Here is a 22,190-nt window from a genome sequence, read left to right on the forward strand (position 1 = left end):
CCACTTAACATCTGTCTTATCAGATATACTCAATTAAAAACAAACTGCAATCTGCCCTGGCCACTGTGACTGAGTGGTAAGGGGTGTCGAACTCAATCAGAGAAGGGGCCAAAATCTAAAATCCAGCCTAAATCGCGGGCCGAATGGTTTACTGAACAGTCATAAACTGTCATTGTGATGGAAACGCAGCAGAGTGCAGTGATGACAGCGCTGTGCGGGCCACATTGCAAGGCCTGGCGGGACGGATTTGGCCCGCGGGCCTTGTGTTTGACACATGTGGGTTAAAGCATTGGCTGGCCCACCAAAGGGTCCTGGGTTCGATCCCCAGTCAAGGGCACATACCCGGGTCCCAGGTTTGATCCTGGTCCCAGCTGGGGTACGTGTGGGAGGCGATCGATCGATGTGTCTCTCTCACATCGGTGTTTCTCTCTCTCCTTCCCTCCCTCCCTTCCACTTTCTCTAAACATCAACGGGAAAAAATATCCTCAGTGAGGATTAAAAAAAGTGAACTGCAGTGAGAGGATCAGCAAAATGTACGTGAACTTGGCTGGTTAAGCCAAATGTCCTACGGCTTTGATTCAGCATGTTTAAGTATGAATAACACTGCCCGCTAGTGACAGAGGCATACCGCATACATGAAGCACCCATGGGGTTATTCACGGTTATCAGAAACACCGCAGGGATGTTGGAAACGCACCTGCGAACTTCCGCCACGGCGAGTAGTAGGCTGTCGGCTTTACCATATAAACTGTTCTGGTTAGTTTAAGGTAACCAGAGGTCCCGCTTTTTGGAAAAATTGGGACGCGGGACAAATTGTTAAAAATCGGGACTGTCCCGCCAAAAGCGGGACACCTGGTCACCTTAGGTTAGTTCCCCAGGACTAACCTCCGCTGGGAGCGGCCCCGTCAGGGGCCGACTACAGCAATGCAGCTTCAGCCAGGGCCTAGGTTTGTTTAAAGAGCATCTTTACGTAGTAAAACTGTTGTCAAACAGGGTTGTAATTTAACAGAGACGTTGAATTGTGCAAGAGGTATACATTCCAGAGCGGCTTCCTGTGGGCCGGGAAGCTACTGTATTTTAAGCTGAAGCGTTCCGAAGGGGGCTCAGTCCCCTCGCGTCTAAGCTCCGCGCCCCCATACCATCCTCTCCTCCAGGTTTAGTCCAGGCCCCTTTCTTCAAAAAAGGGTGATGAACTGGTCTGCTGATCTGCAGTAATGGGAAGTAACCGGGGCGATTTCCTGTAGCCAGAGAACACAGTTTAGGTAGGTAGCAAAGTCAAGTGCAGTACACTCTCCTGTGACTAACCAGGACAGACCGTGCATCATTGTTCTCTAGGATGCGGAATTGGTCAAGCCAGCATGGGAGCGTTTGTTAAAGCTGTGCCATGCCTGTCAGCCATCAGCAGCTGAAGTTCTGTCTCCATGGCTGGGGAGGAGGGCCGGCAGGCAGGGAGCATGGAGGGAAGACACGACTGCCCTCTTGTGGGGACTGATGTCATTGCTGCGCCACAGAAATCGGATGCACTAATAGTCACTGCACTTGAGGAACAAATGAGTTTCTCCTTTTTCGCAGGCGTTTGGTGGGAGTCCGGACACATAACAGAACCAAAGCCCGCCCTCTGAGTTTCATTCCACATCACATGCCATCAGGTGTTACACATGCAAAACACTGCAAGTTACTCACAAAGGACTGTTTATGAGCAGGTATTGATGCTGTTAGATACCAACGGGGCTTGAAGTTTCAGACATGTTTTGGATTTCCTTGTAGAACAGCAATACCCCTGACAAACATCAAGATTTTACATAATCACAAGTATTTTAGGAAAATGTAACAAAAATTTAGGTAAATTCATGACTTAGCAGAGCACCTTCATTTCTAAAAATGTTAACTTATTTGAAATTTGAAAGTTATTTATAGATTATTTAAGACTCCTTAGTGATCATAAACTTTTTGGTTGTTAATCCTCATCCAAGAATACTTTCCCAGTGAGTTTTAGAGAGTGGAAGGGAGGGGGAGAGACAGAGAGAGGGACACAGCGATCGGCTGCCCCCCACACCAGGAGTGGAGGACAGGGATCGCAACCGAGGTACATGCCCTTGACCAGAACGGAACCCGAGACTCTTCAGTCTGCAGGTTGATGCTCTATTCACTGAGCAACCCAGCCAGGGCTAAACATGTTTATCTGTTCTCTTTACATTTAAAAATGTTTAATTGTAGTAAAATACACAACATAAAATTTGCTATTTTCACTATGGGTGGACAGTTCAACAGCATTAGGAAACATTCACACTGTTGTGCAGCCATCACAAGCATCCTCTCCAGAACTCATTCCCCTTCGCAGACGGAAGCTCTGCACTATTACACACTAACTCTGCATGCCCCAGCCCCGCACCCACATCCTCCCTGTCTCCAGGAATTTGACTGCCTGGGCCCCGCACATAGGTGGAATCACGCAGTGTTTGTCTTTTTGTGTCTGGCTTACGTAATGTCCTCAAGGCCCATGCGTGTGGCAGCAGCTGTCAGAGTTTCCTTCCTTTTTGAGGCTGAGTACTATCCCATTGTATGGATGGACCACGTTTATTTATTTATCCATCCATCCATCCACCCATCCATCCATCCATCCATCCATCCATCCATCATGATAACTAGTGGCTTCCACTATTGGCTATTGTGACTAGTGCTGCCATGACTGTGGGTGTGCAAATATCCCTTCAAGGCCCCTTTCAATTCTTTTAGGTGTACACCCAAATTGCTGGATCATAGGGTGGTTTTATTTGCAATGTTTTTGAAGAACTGCCCTACTGTATTCCATAGGGAGGGGCTGCACCATTTTACATTCCCACCAACAGTGCACAAGCGTTTCAATTTCCCCACGTCTTCATGGGAGGCAGGGAGGGGGACATTTTTAGAATCACCACGCACGCTTTATAACAAAGACACCTTTAAGTCATTTTATTGAGTTATGCAAAATATCTTTAAACAAATAGTAAAAAAGTAAGAAACGATTACAAAAGTTCAAATAGTCAGCATGGTAGCATATAACCGACCACAGACGATGTCTCACTCAGTGACTTCAATGGTTTGTTGTTACGAAGAGAATTAATGCCCTTCCACATGCTCACCTTGTCCAGTGCTTCTGACCGGGGTGTTTTTAACAACAGATCAGCATTTTAAGAATTGGAACTGAGCTAACAAGATGGGAGCGGTTCTTCCACAATGCAGTCACGGTGATGTACACGTATATCACATCACGGTGATGTACTCATCAACATCTTACATGTTTGTCAGTTAGACCTCAATTAAACTAAGGAAAAAGAGAGAATTTGCATTTAGGACCCATCATTGATTTTAAACTCTAGGGAGAAAATTTCACAGCAAAAGCAAGTGCTGAGCTCAGGAAAAAAAAAAAAGTGACTTATTATAAAGACAGGAACTATTGTAGTTGACTTTAATTCTGGGCCTTTCAGATGCTGTTTGGAGACAGGAAGTTCTCAGCTGAGAAAGGCTCGTTGTTTACAGGGGCTTCTGAAAAAGCACAAATTCTTTTCGAGTACACATTTTCACCACTGGGATTTTGTTTTTTCTCTGCCAATTATTTTGAAAGTATAGAGTGGTTTTAGCAGAACAAAGGGAGATGGACGGGTATGCTGATCTGCAGAAATTGGAAGTGACCAGGGTGATTTCCTGTAGCCAGAGGACACAGTTTAGAGAGCACAAGGAAATCTGTATGCAGACTTTGCTCAGACACCAGGGCGAAATAGGTTAAGCATTATTTTCTAGTCTAATTTAGAGTTTTTCATTTCCTACTTAATTTTTTGTGTGTGTAATATTAAGGCTCTTCGTGTTGAATCAATCTAGAACTCATTAAAAGTATTATGATGGTTTTAAATTTTATGCAAAATTCATTTGAACAAAAAAGGTTATAAAATTAATATTTTATGTTTAAAAACTGTAATACTAGAACTAACACGGGCACGTTTGCCAGCTTTGGCTGTTGGCCAGAGCACTCCATAGCCTGTGCCTCGACAGAACAGGCATTGTTCAAAACTCATTGCTCACTAGTCCTGGGCTATTTTCACCAAAATCTAGTGAATGAATTCATGGGTTTGGGATTTTATCCCTCAATTCAAGATGTTGGCCTCTTATAAAATACCTGCCATGTTTTTTTTGTTTTAATTTTGTAAACATTCAGTGAAACACAGGCAAATAATTCTAGGCACTGCGTGCAGCTTTGGAAGAAACTATGACTATCAGTGTCACAAATTTCATTGTTTCAAAGAGGACGCCAAGCACTCCTAACCCGCGTGCTCACTCATTCAGCATCTTGAGGACCATCTCGCAGGTCAGGTCTCCGTCCAGGTCCAGGAGTCCAGCTCCCCCGGAGTGGACAGGACTCATCTCTCCTGGGTACTGGTCTCCCCTCACCACGGAGGCCTCCTTGGCCTCCCCGGCAGCGGCTTCTGGGGGGGATGGGGAAGAGGGAGAAAGACACAGGGTTGACAAATTTAAAAGAAAGCCACGAAGTCAGTGCACATGTATTTTGGAAACAATGGTTTGATGTTTAGCCCAGCAGCACGCTTTTCAGAAAGCCATTTTTCTGTGGACGGGACAGGACGATCAGTCTGCTCTCAGCTCTGCCTCTGCCAGAGTTTCCCAGCCTCAGCTCCACTGATGGTCCCTGCTGTGGGGCTTTAACCGAAACGCCGGGCATTGAGGTGGAGCCACGCGTCTCTCCCGATGTCTTCAGATCCCTCCCTCTCGGCCCCGCCCGGGAGGCCTGGTCTTGCTGCTGGACTTCACCTAGTGTACCTGCCGTGGGTTAAATCCTTGCCCCCTGCCTCCCCCCGCAGAAGCTGTGTCCACACCCTGACACCTGACCTGAGTGTGACCTTTTTGAAATAAGGGTCCTTAGAGATGTAATTAGGGATCTCGGGATGAGATCATGTCAGTTTCCCAGGCAGACCCTAAGCTGCGACGAGGGGCTGTATAAGAGACAGAAAAGGTAAAGCGGACAGAGAGGTCATGTGACGACAGCCTGGGGGAGCAGCCAAGAGCCAGGGAACGCTGGGGCCGCCAGCAGCTGAAAGAGGCAGGAGGCTCCTCCCCTGTGGCCTCCGGAGAGAACAGGGCCGGCCACGCCTGGATTCAGGATGTCTGGCTCCAGACTGCGGGGGGCCAGACCTCCCTGGTCCAAGCCCCCAATGTGCAGTCATTATTGCAGCATCTCGGGTGCGAACACAGCGCCCAGCAACCCAGGGCTCTGCTGTGGGAGCTTCAGGGACAGGAGGGCAGTGGGCATGTGTGGCTGTCATCCAGCCCCCCCGGAACCCATGTGGTGGGGGGTGTGGACCCCCTCTCCAGGGATCCCCAGTCACTTCCCTACTCTGGCCTCCCTGCAGCCCTGAGAGGGGTAGGTGACCGGGCTGCTCCGCCCATGGCCACACGGCCAGATGGAGTGCCAGACCCGCCCCACGTGGCCGGGCGCCCTCGGGGCCTGGTCCTCAGGGCTCCTGGGTGCGCTCCCCGCAGAACACCCACCCCGCCACCCGGGGAAACGCAGCGAGAACACAGGGGCCAACTCAAACCCGATAGGTTTAAAGGAGGTACCGTCTTCCTCCTCCGGGGCCGCCCGGGTCCGCGCCGCGGTCCATCCTCCCGCTCCGGCCGCCGCGCACTTCTCCGCGTGTCTCCGCATGTTGGTCTGCGGGAAGCGACACAGACGACACAGACAGGCTGAGCGCCCGGAGGAACGCGGCCCAGGACGCGCCGGGGGCCAGGTGGACAAGGCGGCGGGCGCCAAAGGGTGACGCGGTGAGGGTGGCCTCGCTGGCGCGGGTGGGTCTAGCTGCAGGCGGGGGCGTGTTAGGGAGTTCTTTGTGACAGAAGTCAGAGCGTACTTTCCTAGAGTGCGTCTACTCTCCAAGGTGAGGCCGGATATTAAACCTGAAATTCAATCTAGTGGCCGGTTTTATGGAAACCAATAACAGAGCGGAGCCATCCGGCCCTGCCAGCGCCTCGCCGCCCGCTGAGTGATGAACGCCGAGGACGGCAATCAGGTTACGGTGGGCGGCTCGGGGCCCGGTGGAGCCTCCGCGACAGATCCGCAGGGAGGGACTCGGAGGAGGATGTGAAATAAGGCAGAGAACGTTCCCTCTCTGGAAAGCCCACAGGCTAATGGAAGGTACCGGTGACACGCCATTAGATTTGCCAACCACATTAAATTCCCATTTTGACTTCAGGACGGGGCTTCCTGGGCTTACGGGCGGCAGAAGGGGGTTCGCATATAACAGAGGGGGGAGGTTATGGGTTAGAGAAACTCCCATTTGGCATTCATGCACAGGGGGCTGGCGCCTGTGGCCGCGGGCAGCCTGGCTGGCCAGAGGCTTCTGTCCAGCGAGTGCTCTGGGCCAAGCCACCGCCCTTCCTTTGGGAGCCTCCACCTCCGGCGGTGCTCATGCTTTAACCTCAGACGTGAGCCGTCGGGGAGGAGAGGACCTGTCTGGTCTGAGGAGCTGGCCCTTCACGGAAAAGCCTGCCAGTCCTGGTTGGCACGGTGGTGGGCACCGGAAGCCTCTAAGGTGGAGGATGCCACTGAGGATAGAGGGCAATGGTTCCTTCCCCAGAGAAGTGCAGACATGTCCACACCAATCTCTCCCTACAGCCCCAGCACACTCGTGGTTAAGAACGTCTCATGTGCCAAAACCCGTATGGCTCAGTGAATAGAGCCTCAGCCTGCGGACTGAAGGGTCCCTGGTTCAATTCCGGTCAAGGGCATGTACACTGGCTGCAGGCACATCCCTGGTAGGGCGTGTGCAGGAGGCAGCTGGTCGATATTTCTCCCCCATCAATGTTTCTAGCTCTCTATCCCTCTCCCTTCCTCTCTGTAAAAAATCAATAAAATATATTTTTTTAAAAAGGGAACGTCTCATGTCAGTTCTGAATGAACAAAGAAGTCAAACGAAAGCACACCAGCCTTCCAGAAGCAGGTGGGGTAACCCTCGGGACACCCAGGCTCTGTAGGACTCAGGGGCCGAGGTGACGTGATGTGAGGAACACGGTGCCGGAGAGAACTGAGGTCCTCCTCCTGAGGACCCCGCGTCCCAGTCCCCAGCAGGGTCCTCGGGAGGAAGGGGACCTGGCCGGTGACGTCCGGGGGCTGCTGTGTGTAAAGCACACAAGCGTGCTGCCGGGCTGGTGTGACTCAGCTGGCTGACAGTTGTCCTGCGCCCTGAAGGGGGGCGGGTTCGACTCCCAGTCAGGGCACATTCCCGGGTTGTGAGTTTGGTCCCCAGTCTGGGTGGGTGCGGAAGGCAACCGACTGATGTGGGGAAGATGGGGATTCTTCACATACCGCGGCCCACCTCTGCACACCTTCCCCCGCTGTCACCACCCCGCCTGACGGCACATTTGTTATAACTCATGAACCTACACTGACACGTCTGCATCACTCAAAGTCCTCAGATTAGCTCAGCGTTCACGCCTGGTGGTGTATGTGCTGTGGGTTTGGACAGATGTATAATGACACGTGTCCATCATGTGTCATACGGAGTAGTTTCATGGCCCTAAAAACCCTCTGTGCTTCGTCCATTCATCCCTCCCTCTCCCACTCCTGAAAATCACTGGTCTTTTCCTGTCTTCAGAATTTTGCCTTTTCCAGAATGTCATATAGTAGTTGGAATTAAACGGTACATAGCTTTTCAGATTGACTTCTTTCCCTTAATAATGTGCATTTAAGATTCTCCCACGTCGCCCGGCTGGTATGGCTCAGTAGCTGAACGTCAGTCTATGAACCAGGAGGTCACGGTTCGATTCCCAGGTGGTGGGCTCAGTCCTCGGTAGCGGATGTACAGGAGGCAGCTGATCAATGTTTTCCTCTCGTTGATGTTTCTATCCCTCTCTCCCTTCCTCTCTCTGAAATAAATAAAAACGTATTTTTAAAAAAGCAACAGCAGAAAAAGCTTTTTAAAAGGTTCCCATCTCTCCATGGCCTGGGCTGCTCACTTCTTTTCAGTGCTGGGCAATACCCCATTGCCCGGATGGCCACAGCTTACGTGCCCGATCATCTACCGAAGCTGCCAAGTTGTGGCTATTATGAATGAAACTGCTACACAGTAGGTCTTCCTGTGGACACAGGCTTCCAACTCCTTTGGGTAAATACCAAGCATTGTGGTTTCTGGTATTGTGTGGCAAAAATAGGTTCAGTTTCGTAAGAAACGGCAAAGTGTCTTACAAAGTGTCTATGTCATTTTGCGTTCCCGCCAGCAATGCTTTAAAAAAAAAATGTTTTTATTGATTTCAGAGAGAGGGAGAGAGAGATGGAAACTTCAGCGATGAGAGAGAATCATTGGATCCCCTGCTGAAGCTCGAGCCCACAACCTGGGCTTGTGCCCTGACTGGGAATGGAACCACGACCTCCTGGTTCAGGGGTGGACATTTAACCTTTGAGCTTATTTTAATTTTATTTATTTATCTGTTAATCCTCATTAGAGTATACTTTCCCATTGATCTTTAGAGAGAGTAGAAGGAAGGGAGGGGAAGAGAGAGCAGGGGTTGGAGGGAGAGCAGGGGAAGAGAGAGAGACATCAGTGTGAAAGAGATACATGTGGGATACATGCTCTTAACCGGGAACCAAGCCCACGACCCTTTGGCGTGTGGGCCGATGGCCTAGCCACTGGGCACCAGCAGCCTCGGAGCTCTTTCCCGCTCTTTCACGGCGTCTTTTGTTAATTAGTTAATCCTGGCACTGGAGGGTCTTTTCCAATTGATGTTTTAGGGAAAGTGGGAGAAGGAGGGAAAGACAAAGGGAAACATTCATGTGAGAGAAACACATCAATTGGTTGCCTCCTGCCTGCGCCCTGACCAGGGTCTGGGCCGGGGAGGAGCCTGCAACCCAGGTACTTGCCCTTGGTCAGAATTGAACCCGGGACCCTTTGGTCTGCAGGCCAACGCTCTATCCACAGAGGCAAATAGGCTAGGGCCACTATGTCTTCCTTAATTGTAGCTGTCACACAGCAGGCTCGAGGGTGATGCTGATTCAAATTTCCCTGGTAACTAATGATGCCGCGCATCTCTCATGAGCTTTGGAGAAGTGTGTGTTTAGATAATTTTCCTGTTTTTAATTGGTTACCTGACTTTTTGTTGTTATTAAGTTGTAAGAGGTTTTTTTGTTTGTTTGTTTTTTTAATATATTCCAGATGTAAATCCAAATACCTTCCTTTTTGAATGAAAGACAAAGTTTCAAAGCTTCTGATCCCACTATGAGGCCAATTCATTCTGTCCTCCGCTTTCGGCTTCTCTCACCAGAGGGCGCTCCACTCAATGTTCACCCCATAGGAATGCTCCTTCCTGGAGCGCTGCCATGACTTTTGACATTTTGAACTACTGGCATCAACACTCCAGAATCATCCCACTATGCTCCCTACCAGAGCGCACAACGACCCTACCTTTCAAGAGAAAATAAAGTTTTCCCCATAAAAAGTCAACTTCAGATAACTCAAAACTTTTGTAAAGTTAGCGTGGAGCAGCCATCATCTCAGGACCTAGCTCATCGTGTGTGTGTGTGTGTGTGTGTGTGTGTGTATGTGTGTTGTGTGTGTGTTGTATGTCTGTCTGTCTGTGTTGTGTGTGTGTATGTGTGAGTGTTGTGTGCGGTGTGTGTATTGTGTGTGTATGTGTGTGTTGTGTGTGTTGTGTGTGTATGTGTGTGTATTGTGTGTGTATGTGTGTGTGTGTGTGTGTGTGTGTGTGTGTTGTGTGTTGTGTGGTGTGTGTATGTGTATGTGTGTGTTGTGTGTGTGTGTGTGTGTGTGTTGTGTGTGTGTGTTGTGTGTGTTGTGTGTGTGTGTGGACACTCTTCCTTTCCAAAGGGCCTCATGCCCCGCCTTTGAGTGTGGGCTGAACTCAGTGGTTCGTTTCTAATGAACTGAAGTGATGTTGTCACTTTTAAAACCAGGTGACAAAAGGCTCGGTGGCTTCCTCCTTGCACGCTGGAGCTGTCCAATCGAGAGGCCTGAGTGCCAGGAACCCAGGCCGGTGCCCACCCCACAGAGTGGCTCCCAGCCAGGGCCACCTTCAGAGGGCACAACCCCGCCCACACCCTGAGGCAGCCTCAGGGGCCGGGAGCCAGAGCCACCAGCCGAGAGTGGGCCCCGGGACCTGAGGCCACACGTTTGGTGCTTAAGCCCAGCAGCGTGAGGCAATTTGTTAGTCCGAAAATAGAAAACAAGCACAACACCCCCAGATAATAAAGCGGGAGGGTAAATAGTGTGCTTAGCACGGCACCAATAGCACTCTGTTAAGATCATCTGTGACCCCTGGCCGGTTTGGCTCAGTGGAGAGAGCGTCGGCCTGCGGACTGAAGGGGCCTGGATTTGATTCCCGCCAAGGGCACATACCTGGGTTGTGGCTTGACCCCCAGAGGGGGGCTGTGGGAGGCAGCCAATCAATGGTTCTCTGTCATCACTGATGTTTCTATATCCCTTTCTTTCTCCCTTCCTCTCTGAAATCAATAAAATGTATATATGCCATCTGTGAAACATTTAGAAAATTGCTTTCTCTCTGTGAAGAAGCCCAAATCGAATTCACAGGAACAATTTTAAGAGTTACCCTGAAACTAGGGATTCTCCCTGGACTGCTGTGGGTCTGGGAATCCCTAAACGCGTTTGCACAGCTTTGTCTGCAGGACTGTCTTCTCTCGGAGAAGGAGAGCGCGCACTGATGAGATTTCAGGGGTCCTGTGGCCGCTAACACCTCCCACGCGCAGAGGCGCGCCTGCCTCCGTAACTGGGTCTCCGCCCGCCCGGAGGGGCGCTGTGCGGGAGGGAGGGGTCCTTCCAGGAGACGGATGGGGGCTTACCCAGCGCGAGAAGCCTCTCCCACACGTGGGGCACTCGTGCCCGCTGGGGGGCAGGGCGGCAGCCTGGCACTTCCCGGCGTGGGCACCCAGCTGCTCCTCCTTCTGGAAGCGCTGGCCGCAGGCCGGGCAGGCGAAGGGCTCCTCTCCGGCGTGGGTCCGGGTGTGCGCCGCCATGTGGCGCCCCTGGAGGGGGGGGGAGACAGGCTCAGCTCCTTACAGGGGTGCCCTGTGTCGGACATACTATCGTATATTTCTTCCTCCCCAAAGGTGGGCGCACTGCAGGGAAAGATCACGGAGGCCCAGCGCTCCCGCAGGCCCGGGTTCGAGGACACACCACTTTCCCTCCAAGAGCTCACGTGTTTGCAGACCCGTGAACTGTGTTTACGCGGGGCGGACAGAACCGCGAACTGAACAGAGTGAGAGCTTAAGCAAACGAGGCTTACGCTTCCCTCTGCTTCCCGAAGGAAGGATAACAAACCTGCCATCGAACTGAAAGCATCCCGTGCCAAGGACTGTTCTCAGCAAAGAAGCAGTAGAACTTTTAACCAAGATTTATATGAGCAAAGAATTTCGGGAGAATCAGGACAAAAAAATATATAAAATCAAACAAAAATACACATTGCATTTGCTTGATTTAAAACGCTATGACTCTTTTTCGTTTGTTTGTTTGAATCCTCACCTGAGGATATTTTCCCATTGATTTATAGGGAGAGGAGGAGAGAGGGAGAGACAGAGAGAAACATCGATGTGGTGTCTACTGGTTGCCTCCTGCACAACAGGGCCCAGGCTGGGCAGGAGCCAGGAGCCTGCAACCAGGTTATGCACCCTTGACCAGAATCGAACCTGGGACCCTTTGGTCTGCAGGCGGACACTCTATGCCCTGGGCTGAACCGGCCAGGGTTAAAATGCCATGATTCAGATGACATGCATGAGCACTTCCGCACTCGGGTTAACTGCCTACGGACAGTCTTTCTTGCAGTTTCTCTCTCCGGACACCCTCCGCCGTTCCCCTGCCTCGCCTCTCCTCCAGGACCAGCTCCGTCTCCCCCCGGAGTCACCGTCCCACCCGGAGCCTGGCTCTCCAGAACCAACGCCCTCAGAGCTCCCAGCAGTGTCCCAGCTCAAGGTCCCGTCTGCCCTCTGCTTGACCCTCCTGGGGACCCCCTCCTCCTCCCTCCAAGTCTTATCCATCTTCCAGGAAATTCTCCTAGTTCGTTTTTAAAAAACTGAGCCTGGGCTTAGGATATTACAATGTTCAAAGTTTACTAAAAAAACAAACAAAAAACTTTCTTTTCTTTACTCAAAGCATTTACCGTTTACAGCTCCCACTTTGAAACACAGTAAGCACTGACTCCCATCTTTCCTAACAAAGTATCCAAATCCAAGTGGCTCATGCCTTTTAAAAAAATCCTCATTCAAGGGAATGTTTGATGTTAGAAAGATAGGAAGGGAGAGGGAGAGAAACATTGATGTGAAAGGAAAACATTGACAGTGCACCCCGAACAGGGATCGAAACTGTACCCTGGGGATGTGCCCTGACTGGGACTCGAACCCTTCGGTGTACAGCACAATGCTCCAACCAAGTGGGCCACACTGGCCAGGGCAGTTCTCACACTTCTGGTCTTAGGACCCCTTTTACTCTTAAACTTCAGTAATAACCCCCAAAATTATTAATACTGACTATATTAGAAATCAAAACTGAGGAATTAAAATATGAAAATAGCTATCTATTCTTTGAAAAAAGAACAATAAACCAACTACACTTTAACATATTTCTATAAACACATATTACATTTTTTTTTTCAAAACAAAAATGAGTATCTGGCTTAGCAGAGAGGGTTGCCAGTTACCACTTGGGACATGCTTATAAACACAAGTACTTGTTTATCTGAAATTCAAATTTAAAAGAAGACAGCCTGGTTCTCATCTCTGCTTCTGCCTCCAGCCAGCCGAGGGGTGTTGTGGTTGAGATACTAATAGATGAAGGAAATCTATTCTTACAGACAGGTAGCTGGGAAAGGGACAGAATTTTAATAGCCTTTTCAAATAATTGTCGACATTCTCATTTTGATATTACACCAAAACTCAAAAAGTGTTATTTCTTAAAAATTTGCTAGAACATGGAATCTGAAACCACCTCAGAAACTTTTTGTTCTCTGTCACATTTAACTCTGTTGATCTTATCCTTTGAGCGGACTCTTTACCTAGCCCTCGTTTTGTAAAATAATAGATTGGTTGTTTGGGGAAAAACCAGTCTGAGTTACGAAGAGCTTCTGAATGCTAACACATTTCATCATTCCATATACAAAGTTGCTTTCTTAAAGTCACAACCATCTTTGGATATAAGTTCCACAAAATTCTAATTCCAATTCCCTCTTAAAAGCTGATGCGTCCTTGGCCACAATATTCCTCTGAAGTGATGTGCCTGTTCCGTTCACCTCCCAGAAGGAGGTATTGGTATTGTTAAATGCCCAGGAACTGAATAAGCAGAGTCTGTCGCTTGCCCTTGCAAGTAAAACTAGAAAAGTGGCCAGTTGAGCTGGCAACTCTGGCAGCCCCACAGGCAATGCCCTCCAGACTCTGTCCTGCCTCAGAGGGGAAAGCGGCTTCCTACCAACCCCCGGCTCGTCACCCGCACAGTCGGGGTCCAGACTGAACACAGCTCAGAGCTGTGCTGCCTCCCCAAGGACATTAGGATGCAAAGCCGCCCCGCCCCGCCTTTCCTTTGCTCCCAGTGCACGGAGGTGAGAGCACGTGCTGACGGCACTGCTTTGCTTTGTATGAGGCGCCTCCCCGGCTTTTGCACAACCACTGCCAATGCCGTGCAGCAAAGGGCATATTGGCATTAATTCCTTATTGAAGGACAATATTTTTAAAAATCCTTATCCAAGGGCATGTTTTTATTGATTGTTAGAAAGAGAGGAATGGAGAGAAAGAAAAAGAGGGAGAGAAAGAGAGGGAAAGGGAGAGGAAGAGGGGGAGAGAAAAAGAGGGCGGGGGGAGAGAAATATCAATGTGAGAGAGAAACATCGATCGGTTGCTTTCCATATGCACTTTGATGGTGGATCAAACCCGCAAGTTAGGTATGTGCCCTGACTTGGAATCAAACCCACAACCTTTTTGGTGTATGGGAACTAGCAGACCCACCTGCCAGGACAATCAATGATAAACAGTTTGATCTCATGGCCCTGATTGGTTTCAAGGACCTCTAGGGGCCTATGACCCACACTTTACAAACTGTTGCTTTAATGCACCGGCTCATGGCTGCCTTTTGGTTATTTCCAATAGCCTTTTTATAAAAGCACTTCTTTTTCCAGCATCTTCAAAGTGACAGGAAGCCCCGCTCCAGCCCTGCCTCCTCCCGTGGCCTCCCACCCCGTCCCCAAACGGATGGGAACTCAGTACCTGCTTGCAGGTGTAGCTGCACTGCTCACACTTGAACTTCTTCTCGCCCCGGTGCGTCTTCTGGTGCTGGAGGAGGCCGTAGCGCTCATGGAAGACGGCGGGACAGTAGCGGCACTCCATCTCCGTGGCTTTGTACGTGTGCAGGTTGCGCACGTGGACCCCTAAAATGGTTACAGAACATTGAGTATGGGGGTGTGATCTCCTGGGAGGCTGACCTAGGCCGGGGCTCCTCCCTCTCAGCATGTGAGCCCACGGAGGGGGGACCGTCCCGTGTGGGACCTCCAGCAGCCAGCACCCCTGGCCTCTGCCCACTGGATGCCAGGAGCATCCTTTCCTTCTACAACCGAAATACCATGAAGCTGCACTTATGCAAACCAGCCACCAGATGGCACCACAGGACCGCTGGAAAAAACAGGTTCCAGACTGGCTCCTGCAGCCCAGCTGCCGCCTCAGAATCAGGCCCAGGGCACCACAGGTTCCCCTGCAGAAGGAAGGTCCTCAGCTCAAACGCTCACGCAGGTCGCTCTTCCTCGCGATGAGGGCGGCACAGTGCGGACACTCGTACTTGGGGGCGTTCTCGCTGTGCTTCTGCGCGATGTGCATCTTCATGGTGCCGCTCTGGGTGAAGCGCGCGTGGCACACGTGGCATTCGTAGGGCTTCTCGCCTATAGGATGGCAACGAAGACGACCGTCTGCAGAGGGGCCTCACCCCGACGGCCTCGTCCTCCCCAAAGGACACGGAGCTGAAAGCTTGTCTTTTGTTCCCCGAGCTCCTTCTTCAACCCCTTTCTCCTATGGTCACCCCCAATTAGCACAACATTCCCAAGCCGCGTCCGAACCGCCCTCTGGTTCCCATCCTCAGCGTAAGGAACTGAGAAGCACGTGTAAGCATGCTGCATATACACTAAGGTGCCCAGACATCCTGCTTTTGGTGGGACAGCCCCAAGGCATTTTTTAAAAAGTCCCGATTATTTAAAGAATCGGGGCTTTTTTAAAACGTCATGGAACGTGAGACAAATTGTTAAAAATCGGGACTGTCCCGCCAAAAGCGGGACGTCTGGGCACCTTATTATACAGGAATATGAAGTCAGGGGACCAGCGCCAGGTTTTATGTGCTTCCAGGTTGACGATGCATTAGGAGCTGACTTTTAAACCCTGAGCAACCAGTGGCAGCCAATACTCCATGGTGTCTTCTCTGTCACAGCGGCGTGACGGCCCAGCGCTTACGTGGGCTCCCGGACGCCGCATAAAACACAACGGCACAGAGCGAGGTCTCAGCCGAGAAGGCCGGAGACACTCGCTCTGATGCTGGCACTGGAAGTATAGGTTTCACCAGCTCCCTTCTGAAAGGAGACGGTGCTTTACGCAGTGGCCTCCAGCGCGAGCCACTCTTTTTAAAAATATATATTTTATCGATTTTTTTTTACAGAGAGGAATAGAGAAGAATAGAGAGTTAGAAACATCGATGAGAGAGAATCATCCATCAGCTGCCTCTTGCACACCCCCTCCATGCTGAGACCTTTACAGTCCACAGGCCGACGCTCTATCCACTGAGCCAAACCGGTTTTGACATGAGCCACTCTTACCCGAGTGCGTCCTCATGTGTCGCTTCAGCTTGTGGGTGTCCTTGCTGGCGTAGCTGCAGAGGAGGCACTGGTAGGGACGCTCCCCTGTGTGGGACCGGATGTGGCGCTTCAGCTTACTCGCCTGAGAAACACACGGGAGGCACTCGTTTGCAAGAGAAACCAGAGAATGTTAGACCCAGCCTGTCGGCGTTCTAGAGAGAGACTGGCATGTTAACCTCAGACCCTACTGCGTGCCCTGAGAAACGCGAAGGGGTCATTACTTTTTATCTCCTGTTTGTCACTTGACGTGCGTATGAGACCCTTCGGGAGAAACCGGCCGTGGTTTCCAGAGACTCTTGGGTTCCACGTCACGATCCGCAGGGCAGACTGCAAGCTGGCCGCTCGGCCACCCGGGCTTGACTTCCATTCCCAGGGCCACTTACACTAAGGTGACCAGATGTCCCGCTTTGGGCGGGACAGTCCCGATTTCTAACATTTCGTCCCGCGGCATTTTAAAACAGTCCCGATTATTTTCCAAAAATCGGGACTGTTTTAAAATGCTGCGGGACGCGGGACAAATTGTTAAAAATCGGGACTGTCGCTGAAACCGGTTGGCTCAGTGGTAGAGCGTCGGTCTGCGGACTGAAAGGTCCCAGGTTCGATTCCTGTCAAGGGCATGTATCTTGGTTGCAGGCACATCCCCAGTAGGGGGTGTGCAAGAGGCAGCTGATCGATGATTCTCTCTCATCGATGTTTCTACCTCTCTTCCTCTCTGTAAAAAAATCAATAAAATATATTTTTTTAAAAATCGGGACTGTTCCTCCAAAAGTGGGACATCTGGTCACCTTAACACACACGTGTGCGGCCGAGGTTAGGTCTCGCTGCAGGAGCATGGAGCCGGGCGCTCCTGTTTGCACAAACAATGTGAGAATTTTGAAACATCTGCTCTCTGAGAGGCAGACACCTGGCTGAGGCACTTCTCAGGTTCTGAGGGAGCCATGTGGCCATCAAAGATGGCTCCCTGTGCCCGGAGTTTCTTTAGAACGAGCCACTTCTAAGAGGAAGAACACACATGCTAATTGGATTAATTGCATAACTCCAGGCGACCAGTTAAAAGGCAGACCACCCGCCACCTCCCGTTTGATCATTTTTGCCGGGTGGTTCTGTTACCTCCCAGAACCACCTTCGTCTGCACCCCCTCCCTGTGGGCCTTGTCCACCTTCGTCGGCAGAACAGAGGGCGGGGTGACCGAGGTCAGGGAGCCCGCATCGCCCGCCTGTGACCTCCGGGTCTCACGGCCCCTAAGCGACACGCACACAGGAGCCCAAAGAACATTCAAGAACAAAGGAAGACTTAGATCCAAAAACTTGAGAGTTTTTTTTTTCCTCCCCAGATGAAAAGTAGATGTCTTCAAGTTATCAGAAAGTGAGACAAAAAGAATTTTTAAGGTGACAGCATGAAAGATCTGGTGAAGGCTGTGGATGATCAAAGGCAGCTATGTGTCAGCCTCCTCTTTGGCTTCGCAGGGGAGGGTGTGGGAGGGAAGCTCGGAGCTCTCACAGGATGTCTTGGGCACCCCAGCGGGATGCATTCCTGCCAGGGGGTCTGTGTGAGAAATGGCCGGGGGTGGGGGTGGTGCAGGAAGCTTAGGACCCCCGCTTACAGCAGACCAGCATGGCAAGACTTAAAACTTCATAAAACGGGGCCACGTGTGCTGGGCCGGCCAGCCCGCAGGCTGCGTGCAGACAGTGGGCTCCAGAGCAGGTTTCCGTGGACCCCGATGTCTGTGCTCAGAATCCTCAGGACGCCAACCAATGTCCGCTCCGGGCTTGAGCCTCTCGGGTGGCTCGGTTCCTTGAAACTTTCGTTTCTGTGTTTTCAAACTAAAGCTACAACCTTTAACTCGGATGAGAAAGAACTTTCAAAAATAGCACTAGCAGGAAAAAGTTCTTGGAATCAGAGTCCGGCCCTGTCGGTGAAATTCCCTCCTGTGCGAGGCGAGGTTGCATCATTCCCCTCTGTCAACGTTAGCCGTGCCCTTTGACTGCGTTACCCTCCGGAGCCCAGTGTCCTTTCCCAACCAGGCTCAACACCAGGCCCCGCAGGCGGCCCCACAGACCGTGCAGGCCCCCAAAATTCCTCGGGGAACAGACAGTGTAAGCAACGGTCATGTTCGTTAGTCTCATCCAGCGAGCTGCTGAGCCTGCTGGAAAGTCTAACAAAAGGCCCTCGTTGATAAGACAGGGACACGGGCCTGAAGTTTGAAGCACCCAGTTTCTCTGTAGTATCAGGGGACGATATGTTTAAACCTTCAAGCAAGTCGCTTTGTATCTGACCAAGAGCCACTGAGGCAAGAGTGTCAGCCACCCTGCAGCCGGATCTGGGGTCTGTCTGGAGCGGATACATTCGCGTCTGTGGACCCGAGGGCTCCCTCAGATGCGAGGGAGAGCTCTGAACCTAATATGAGATTTATTTCCCAAGCACCTCACGCAGTTCTATTTGCAATGTGTACGTTTTTATATATTGCTTTTGCTAACAGGTAATCAAAGCAGAAAGAAATCCAATTTTCTATTTTCAATTTAGAAAATTGAATGACTATTATTTCCTGCACAGACGTTGTATGAGTAATATCTTTAATAAAACCTCCTGTGTAAGGGATTCTGCTGTTAGTTTAATGTAACATAATTTACAGCAACTTCTTAATTAGACGCCGCCGAGCCTTAAGCACGCGCGCGGACTTACTTCCACGCCTGCGTACTTGCACAAGTGACATTTAAACGGCCTCTCGTGGGTGTGTTTGTAACGCCTGTGCCGGACGAGCTCCCCGCTGGTGACGAATGCCATGTCGCAGTCTCCGCACTTGTGGGGCCTGGTTCCTGTAAAATCACAGACTTTACCACCAGTGTCCTTGGAAATGGACACCTTAGGAGTTACACCCAGCCTCAAAACACACCACATAGGAGGAAGAGGCTTGCCGTCTAAACCTTATACAGGCCAGGCAGAGACGAGAAAAATCTTTGTAAAAATATTTTCTGCCAGTGTTTTTATTTTATTTATTTTTAAAATATATTTTATGGAGTTTTTACAGAGAGGAAGAGAGAGGGATAGAAAGCTAGAAACATCAGTCAGCTGCCTCTTGCACAACCCCTACTGGGGATGCACCCGCAACCAAGGTACATGCCCTTGACCGGAATCGAACCCAGGACCCTTCAGTCTGCAGGCTAATGCTCTATCCACTGAGCCAAACCAGTTTTGGCACTGCCAATGTTTTTAATTGACAGGACAGAAAACAAGACAAAACTAAACTCCAAAGCAACACGTTATCTTAAAACACAGGACAGGCTGCACTGGCACTCTGAAAGCCGCCACACACGTCGCGGGCCCCGCCCCCCGCCCCCCGTCACCTGTGTGGGTGTTGACGTGGTTCCGCAGGAGCGTGACGGTGCGGAAGGCCTTCAGGCACAGGTGGCACACGTGCGGCTTCTCGCTGGTGTGGGTTTTCACGTGACGGTTCAGGCTCGCCGCCTTGGCCGTGGTGAACGGGCACAGGTCACAGCGGAAGGCCTGCGCTCCTCCTGCGGGGAGGAGGCACGGTCTGCGCTTCTGTGAAAGGCGCTTTGCGCTCCCGTTTCTCTCGGGGGTGAAGAAAGCATGCGGGGATGAGACCGTGGCCGCGGGTGCACAAACTTATGACTATAGTAAGAACCTGAAGTGAGCTGGGAGTTGGGGTTTTGGGGTCACAATCTCTTGTTTAAAATAAATGAGAACCTACTACACGGGGAGGGCTGCGAGTTCACCCTCCGGAGGGAAGCAGCGGCAGGACCGCTGGATGAGTGGCGGCGGTGTGACTTCCTAAACCAAGCACTCCCCAGCCCCGCCACCGGCTGCAGGAGGAGACAGGGCCACGTGCTGCCAAATAGGACTTCAAAAAAAATGAGCTTCAGTTTGAGAGTCGGAGGGTGAACTCTTAATTTAAACAATAAGTTATTTCTTAAAGAAGCCCCCAAAATAATTCTGAAGGTCAAATTCATCCTGTGGGCTGTCAAGATTCAATCTCAATATTTTAAAATTTGTTGTTAATCCTCATCCAAGGATATTTTTTCCATTGATTTTGAGAGAGAGAGAGAGAGAGAGAGAGAGAGAGAGAGAGAGAGAGAGGTGTGTGAAAGAAAGACTTTGACTGGTTGCCTCCCAACTGGGTCTGGGGATCAAATCTGCAATCCAGGTACATGTGCTCTTGACCAGGAATGGAACCAGAGCCCTTCAGCGCACAGGCAGGTGCTCTAACCACTGAGCCACACCAGGGCTCAACCTGTTTTAACATAACTTCAAGGTCCCTCCTAATCTGGCCTGACCTCCCTCTTCCAGCACCATCCAGTCTCCTTCTGAGGCCACACCCACAGGCCACTTCCTGCTGCCTGGACCAGTGGTCCCCACTGAGTGGTTTCTGAGTTCTTCCTCACCTCCCCCTCCCCCAGAGGCATCCCTGCTGCCTTCTCCACACCACCCCCCGGCGGGGAGCCCAGCATTCTATGTACATGCGCAGCATTTCGCAGGAGCATTTTCTACGCTTTTAAAACATCTGTGAGCAAAACGCTTGGATTCGATGCACAATAAACAACATCCGTTTAACACTTCTCCCATTTCCTGACTTTTCTGGAAGCAACTCGAAGTCAACCCCTTACAACTTCAACAGCAGCCACTTTTAGGCAAGGGTCTGTCACACAATGAGCGCACCTACCCTTGGTCTCTTGCTGAGTTTTCGGAGAGTTGGCTATTTCAACAGGTGGCTCACTGGAGGCGAGATGCTCTTCTGTGTCCTCTCCGGTTAAGTTGGAAATGGCCAGAACAACGTCCTCTCCCTGCCTCGCTTCCACAAGGAAGAACTGGTCTGGCGCTTGCTGGACGCCGCCTCCAGCTGGCAGCTGGTCCTCCTCCCGACTAGTCTCAAGCTAACAAATAAGAGCGAGCATTCAAGCAAACACGACGCACAAACTGCAACCGGGTTCAGCTCTTTGCCTGAGGACACCAAGGAGCACACGACGCAAGAGAAAACCGAAGAAGCCTATAAGGTTGTCTGTTGCAGCCAGAATGCTCACACGTAATTATTAGAGTCAAGGAGTTTTGGTGGTAAAACAACACTATTTTTAAAAAAGACCCCACAATGTCACCTGATAGCTTTCTAATTAGTGAATCTTTTTAAAAACTCTTAAAAAAAAAAAAAAAAGAGCACGTGGTCTCCAGGATTTTTCTGGGAATTATCTTAGTGTGCTTAATTTGCCCATACACCATGCTGCACAAAAAAGGCAACCTGAAAAGTGGTTTGCTTTTTACAACCAGCCGTACCTGCATCAGCCCAGCGCTTCCGGGCAGGCTCTCCACACCCTCCCTGTCCTCCGGGGCCAGGCCCACGCCGTCCTGCAGGACGTGGAACTGCACGGGCTCCACCGCCTGCAGCGAGTACACCTCGTCCTGGATGCTGATGGCCACGCACTCGTGCAGGCCCTGCTGGGCCCCCTCTCGGACCCACAGCAGCGAGGGCAGCCCACTGCCGGCCGGCGGCATCATCACCGGCACCCCTTCCTGGTGCTGTGGCGCCTGACGGCCGACCTCCGGCAGCTCCCCGTCCTCGAAGGGGGGGTACACGGCCTGCAGGGTCAGGATGTGGGTCCCGCCGTCCTCCATGGCAGCGGGCACCAGCTCCTGCCCGCCCTCGGAGATCTTGGCCAGGAGAGCCCCATAGGTGCACCCGGCCTCCGCTTCCCTGGGGCTTGGGGTCTCCTTCGCTCTGCGCACTCCGCCCGCCGCCTCCTCCTGGGCTTTTTCTGGGACCAGTTCTAGCTCTTTGATTTTGGTGAACTGCTTAGAAGGGCCATAGACCTCCGTCCTTGCCATTTCGACTTGGCCTGTTTGAGAAAGAAGCAAGCAGTCTGGTGGGGCGCCCTGAGGTCTGGCCCCTAGCAGGCTGCGGGGCTGACCTCAGAAGGCTTTAGGCCCCATAGGAATCAGGACTAAGCTGACTCAGCAGAGGCCTAGGAGAGGCTGATCCTCAGCTGGCATCTGTTCACAACATTCTAGAACCAACAGATTGGGCTTGAGCAGGTTTTCAGCAAATGCAGGTCCTAGGACAAGCAAGGTGGGCCTGAGCAAGCTTCCCACCATTGCACAATTCCAGATAGAGCACAGTTTGAGCCACCCGGGCTTTGGGTCTGGAGCCTTGAGCCCACACACACTTGGCAGACAAAGCTTGTGCATCTCCATTCCCGGCTCCTCCCCGGTCAGGCCCCTCCCCTGTCCGGCCCCTCCATACCGCCCGGCCCCTCCCCTGTCCGCCCCGCCTTCCCGCCTTCCCGCCATCTCACCGC

General features: G+C 51.4%; 1 protein-coding gene across 1 annotated transcript; it reads right to left on the bottom strand.

Annotated features, from left to right (window-relative positions):
• Positions 1-4,308: 4,308 nt before the first annotated feature.
• Positions 4,309-21,720, bottom strand: CTCFL (CCCTC-binding factor like). The gene is made up of 10 exons (XM_036419846.1): positions 21,172-21,720; positions 20,567-20,777; positions 19,230-19,400; positions 18,568-18,701; positions 15,847-15,967; positions 14,776-14,925; positions 14,261-14,421; positions 10,856-11,038; positions 5,608-5,701; positions 4,309-4,460 (listed from the first exon to the last, which is right to left on the bottom strand). The coding sequence occupies exons 1-10, from the start codon at positions 21,718-21,720 to the stop codon at positions 4,309-4,311; spliced, it is 1,926 nt and encodes a 641-aa protein (XP_036275739.1).
• Between the last annotated feature and the right edge of the window lie 470 nt (positions 21,721-22,190).

Source organism: Pipistrellus kuhlii, unplaced genomic scaffold, assembly GCF_014108245.1.
Source record: "Pipistrellus kuhlii isolate mPipKuh1 unplaced genomic scaffold, mPipKuh1.p scaffold_m20_p_6, whole genome shotgun sequence".
Classification (NCBI taxonomy): domain Eukaryota; kingdom Metazoa; phylum Chordata; class Mammalia; order Chiroptera; family Vespertilionidae; genus Pipistrellus; species Pipistrellus kuhlii.

Bases quoted from the DNA above. Each gene is read 5' to 3' on its own strand.
- CTCFL (XM_036419846.1), bottom strand. From the start codon at position 21,720: ATGGCAAGGACGGAGGTCTATGGCCCTTCTAAGCAGTTCACCAAAATC. The intron at 14,926-15,846 runs GTAAGAGTGGCT...GCCATCCTATAG, and splicing joins ACACATGAGGACGCACTCGG to GCGAGAAGCCCTACGAATGC. The intron at 14,422-14,775 runs GTGAGCGTTTGA...TAACCATTTTAG, and splicing joins CGCGAGGAAGAGCGACCTGC to GGGTCCACGTGCGCAACCTG.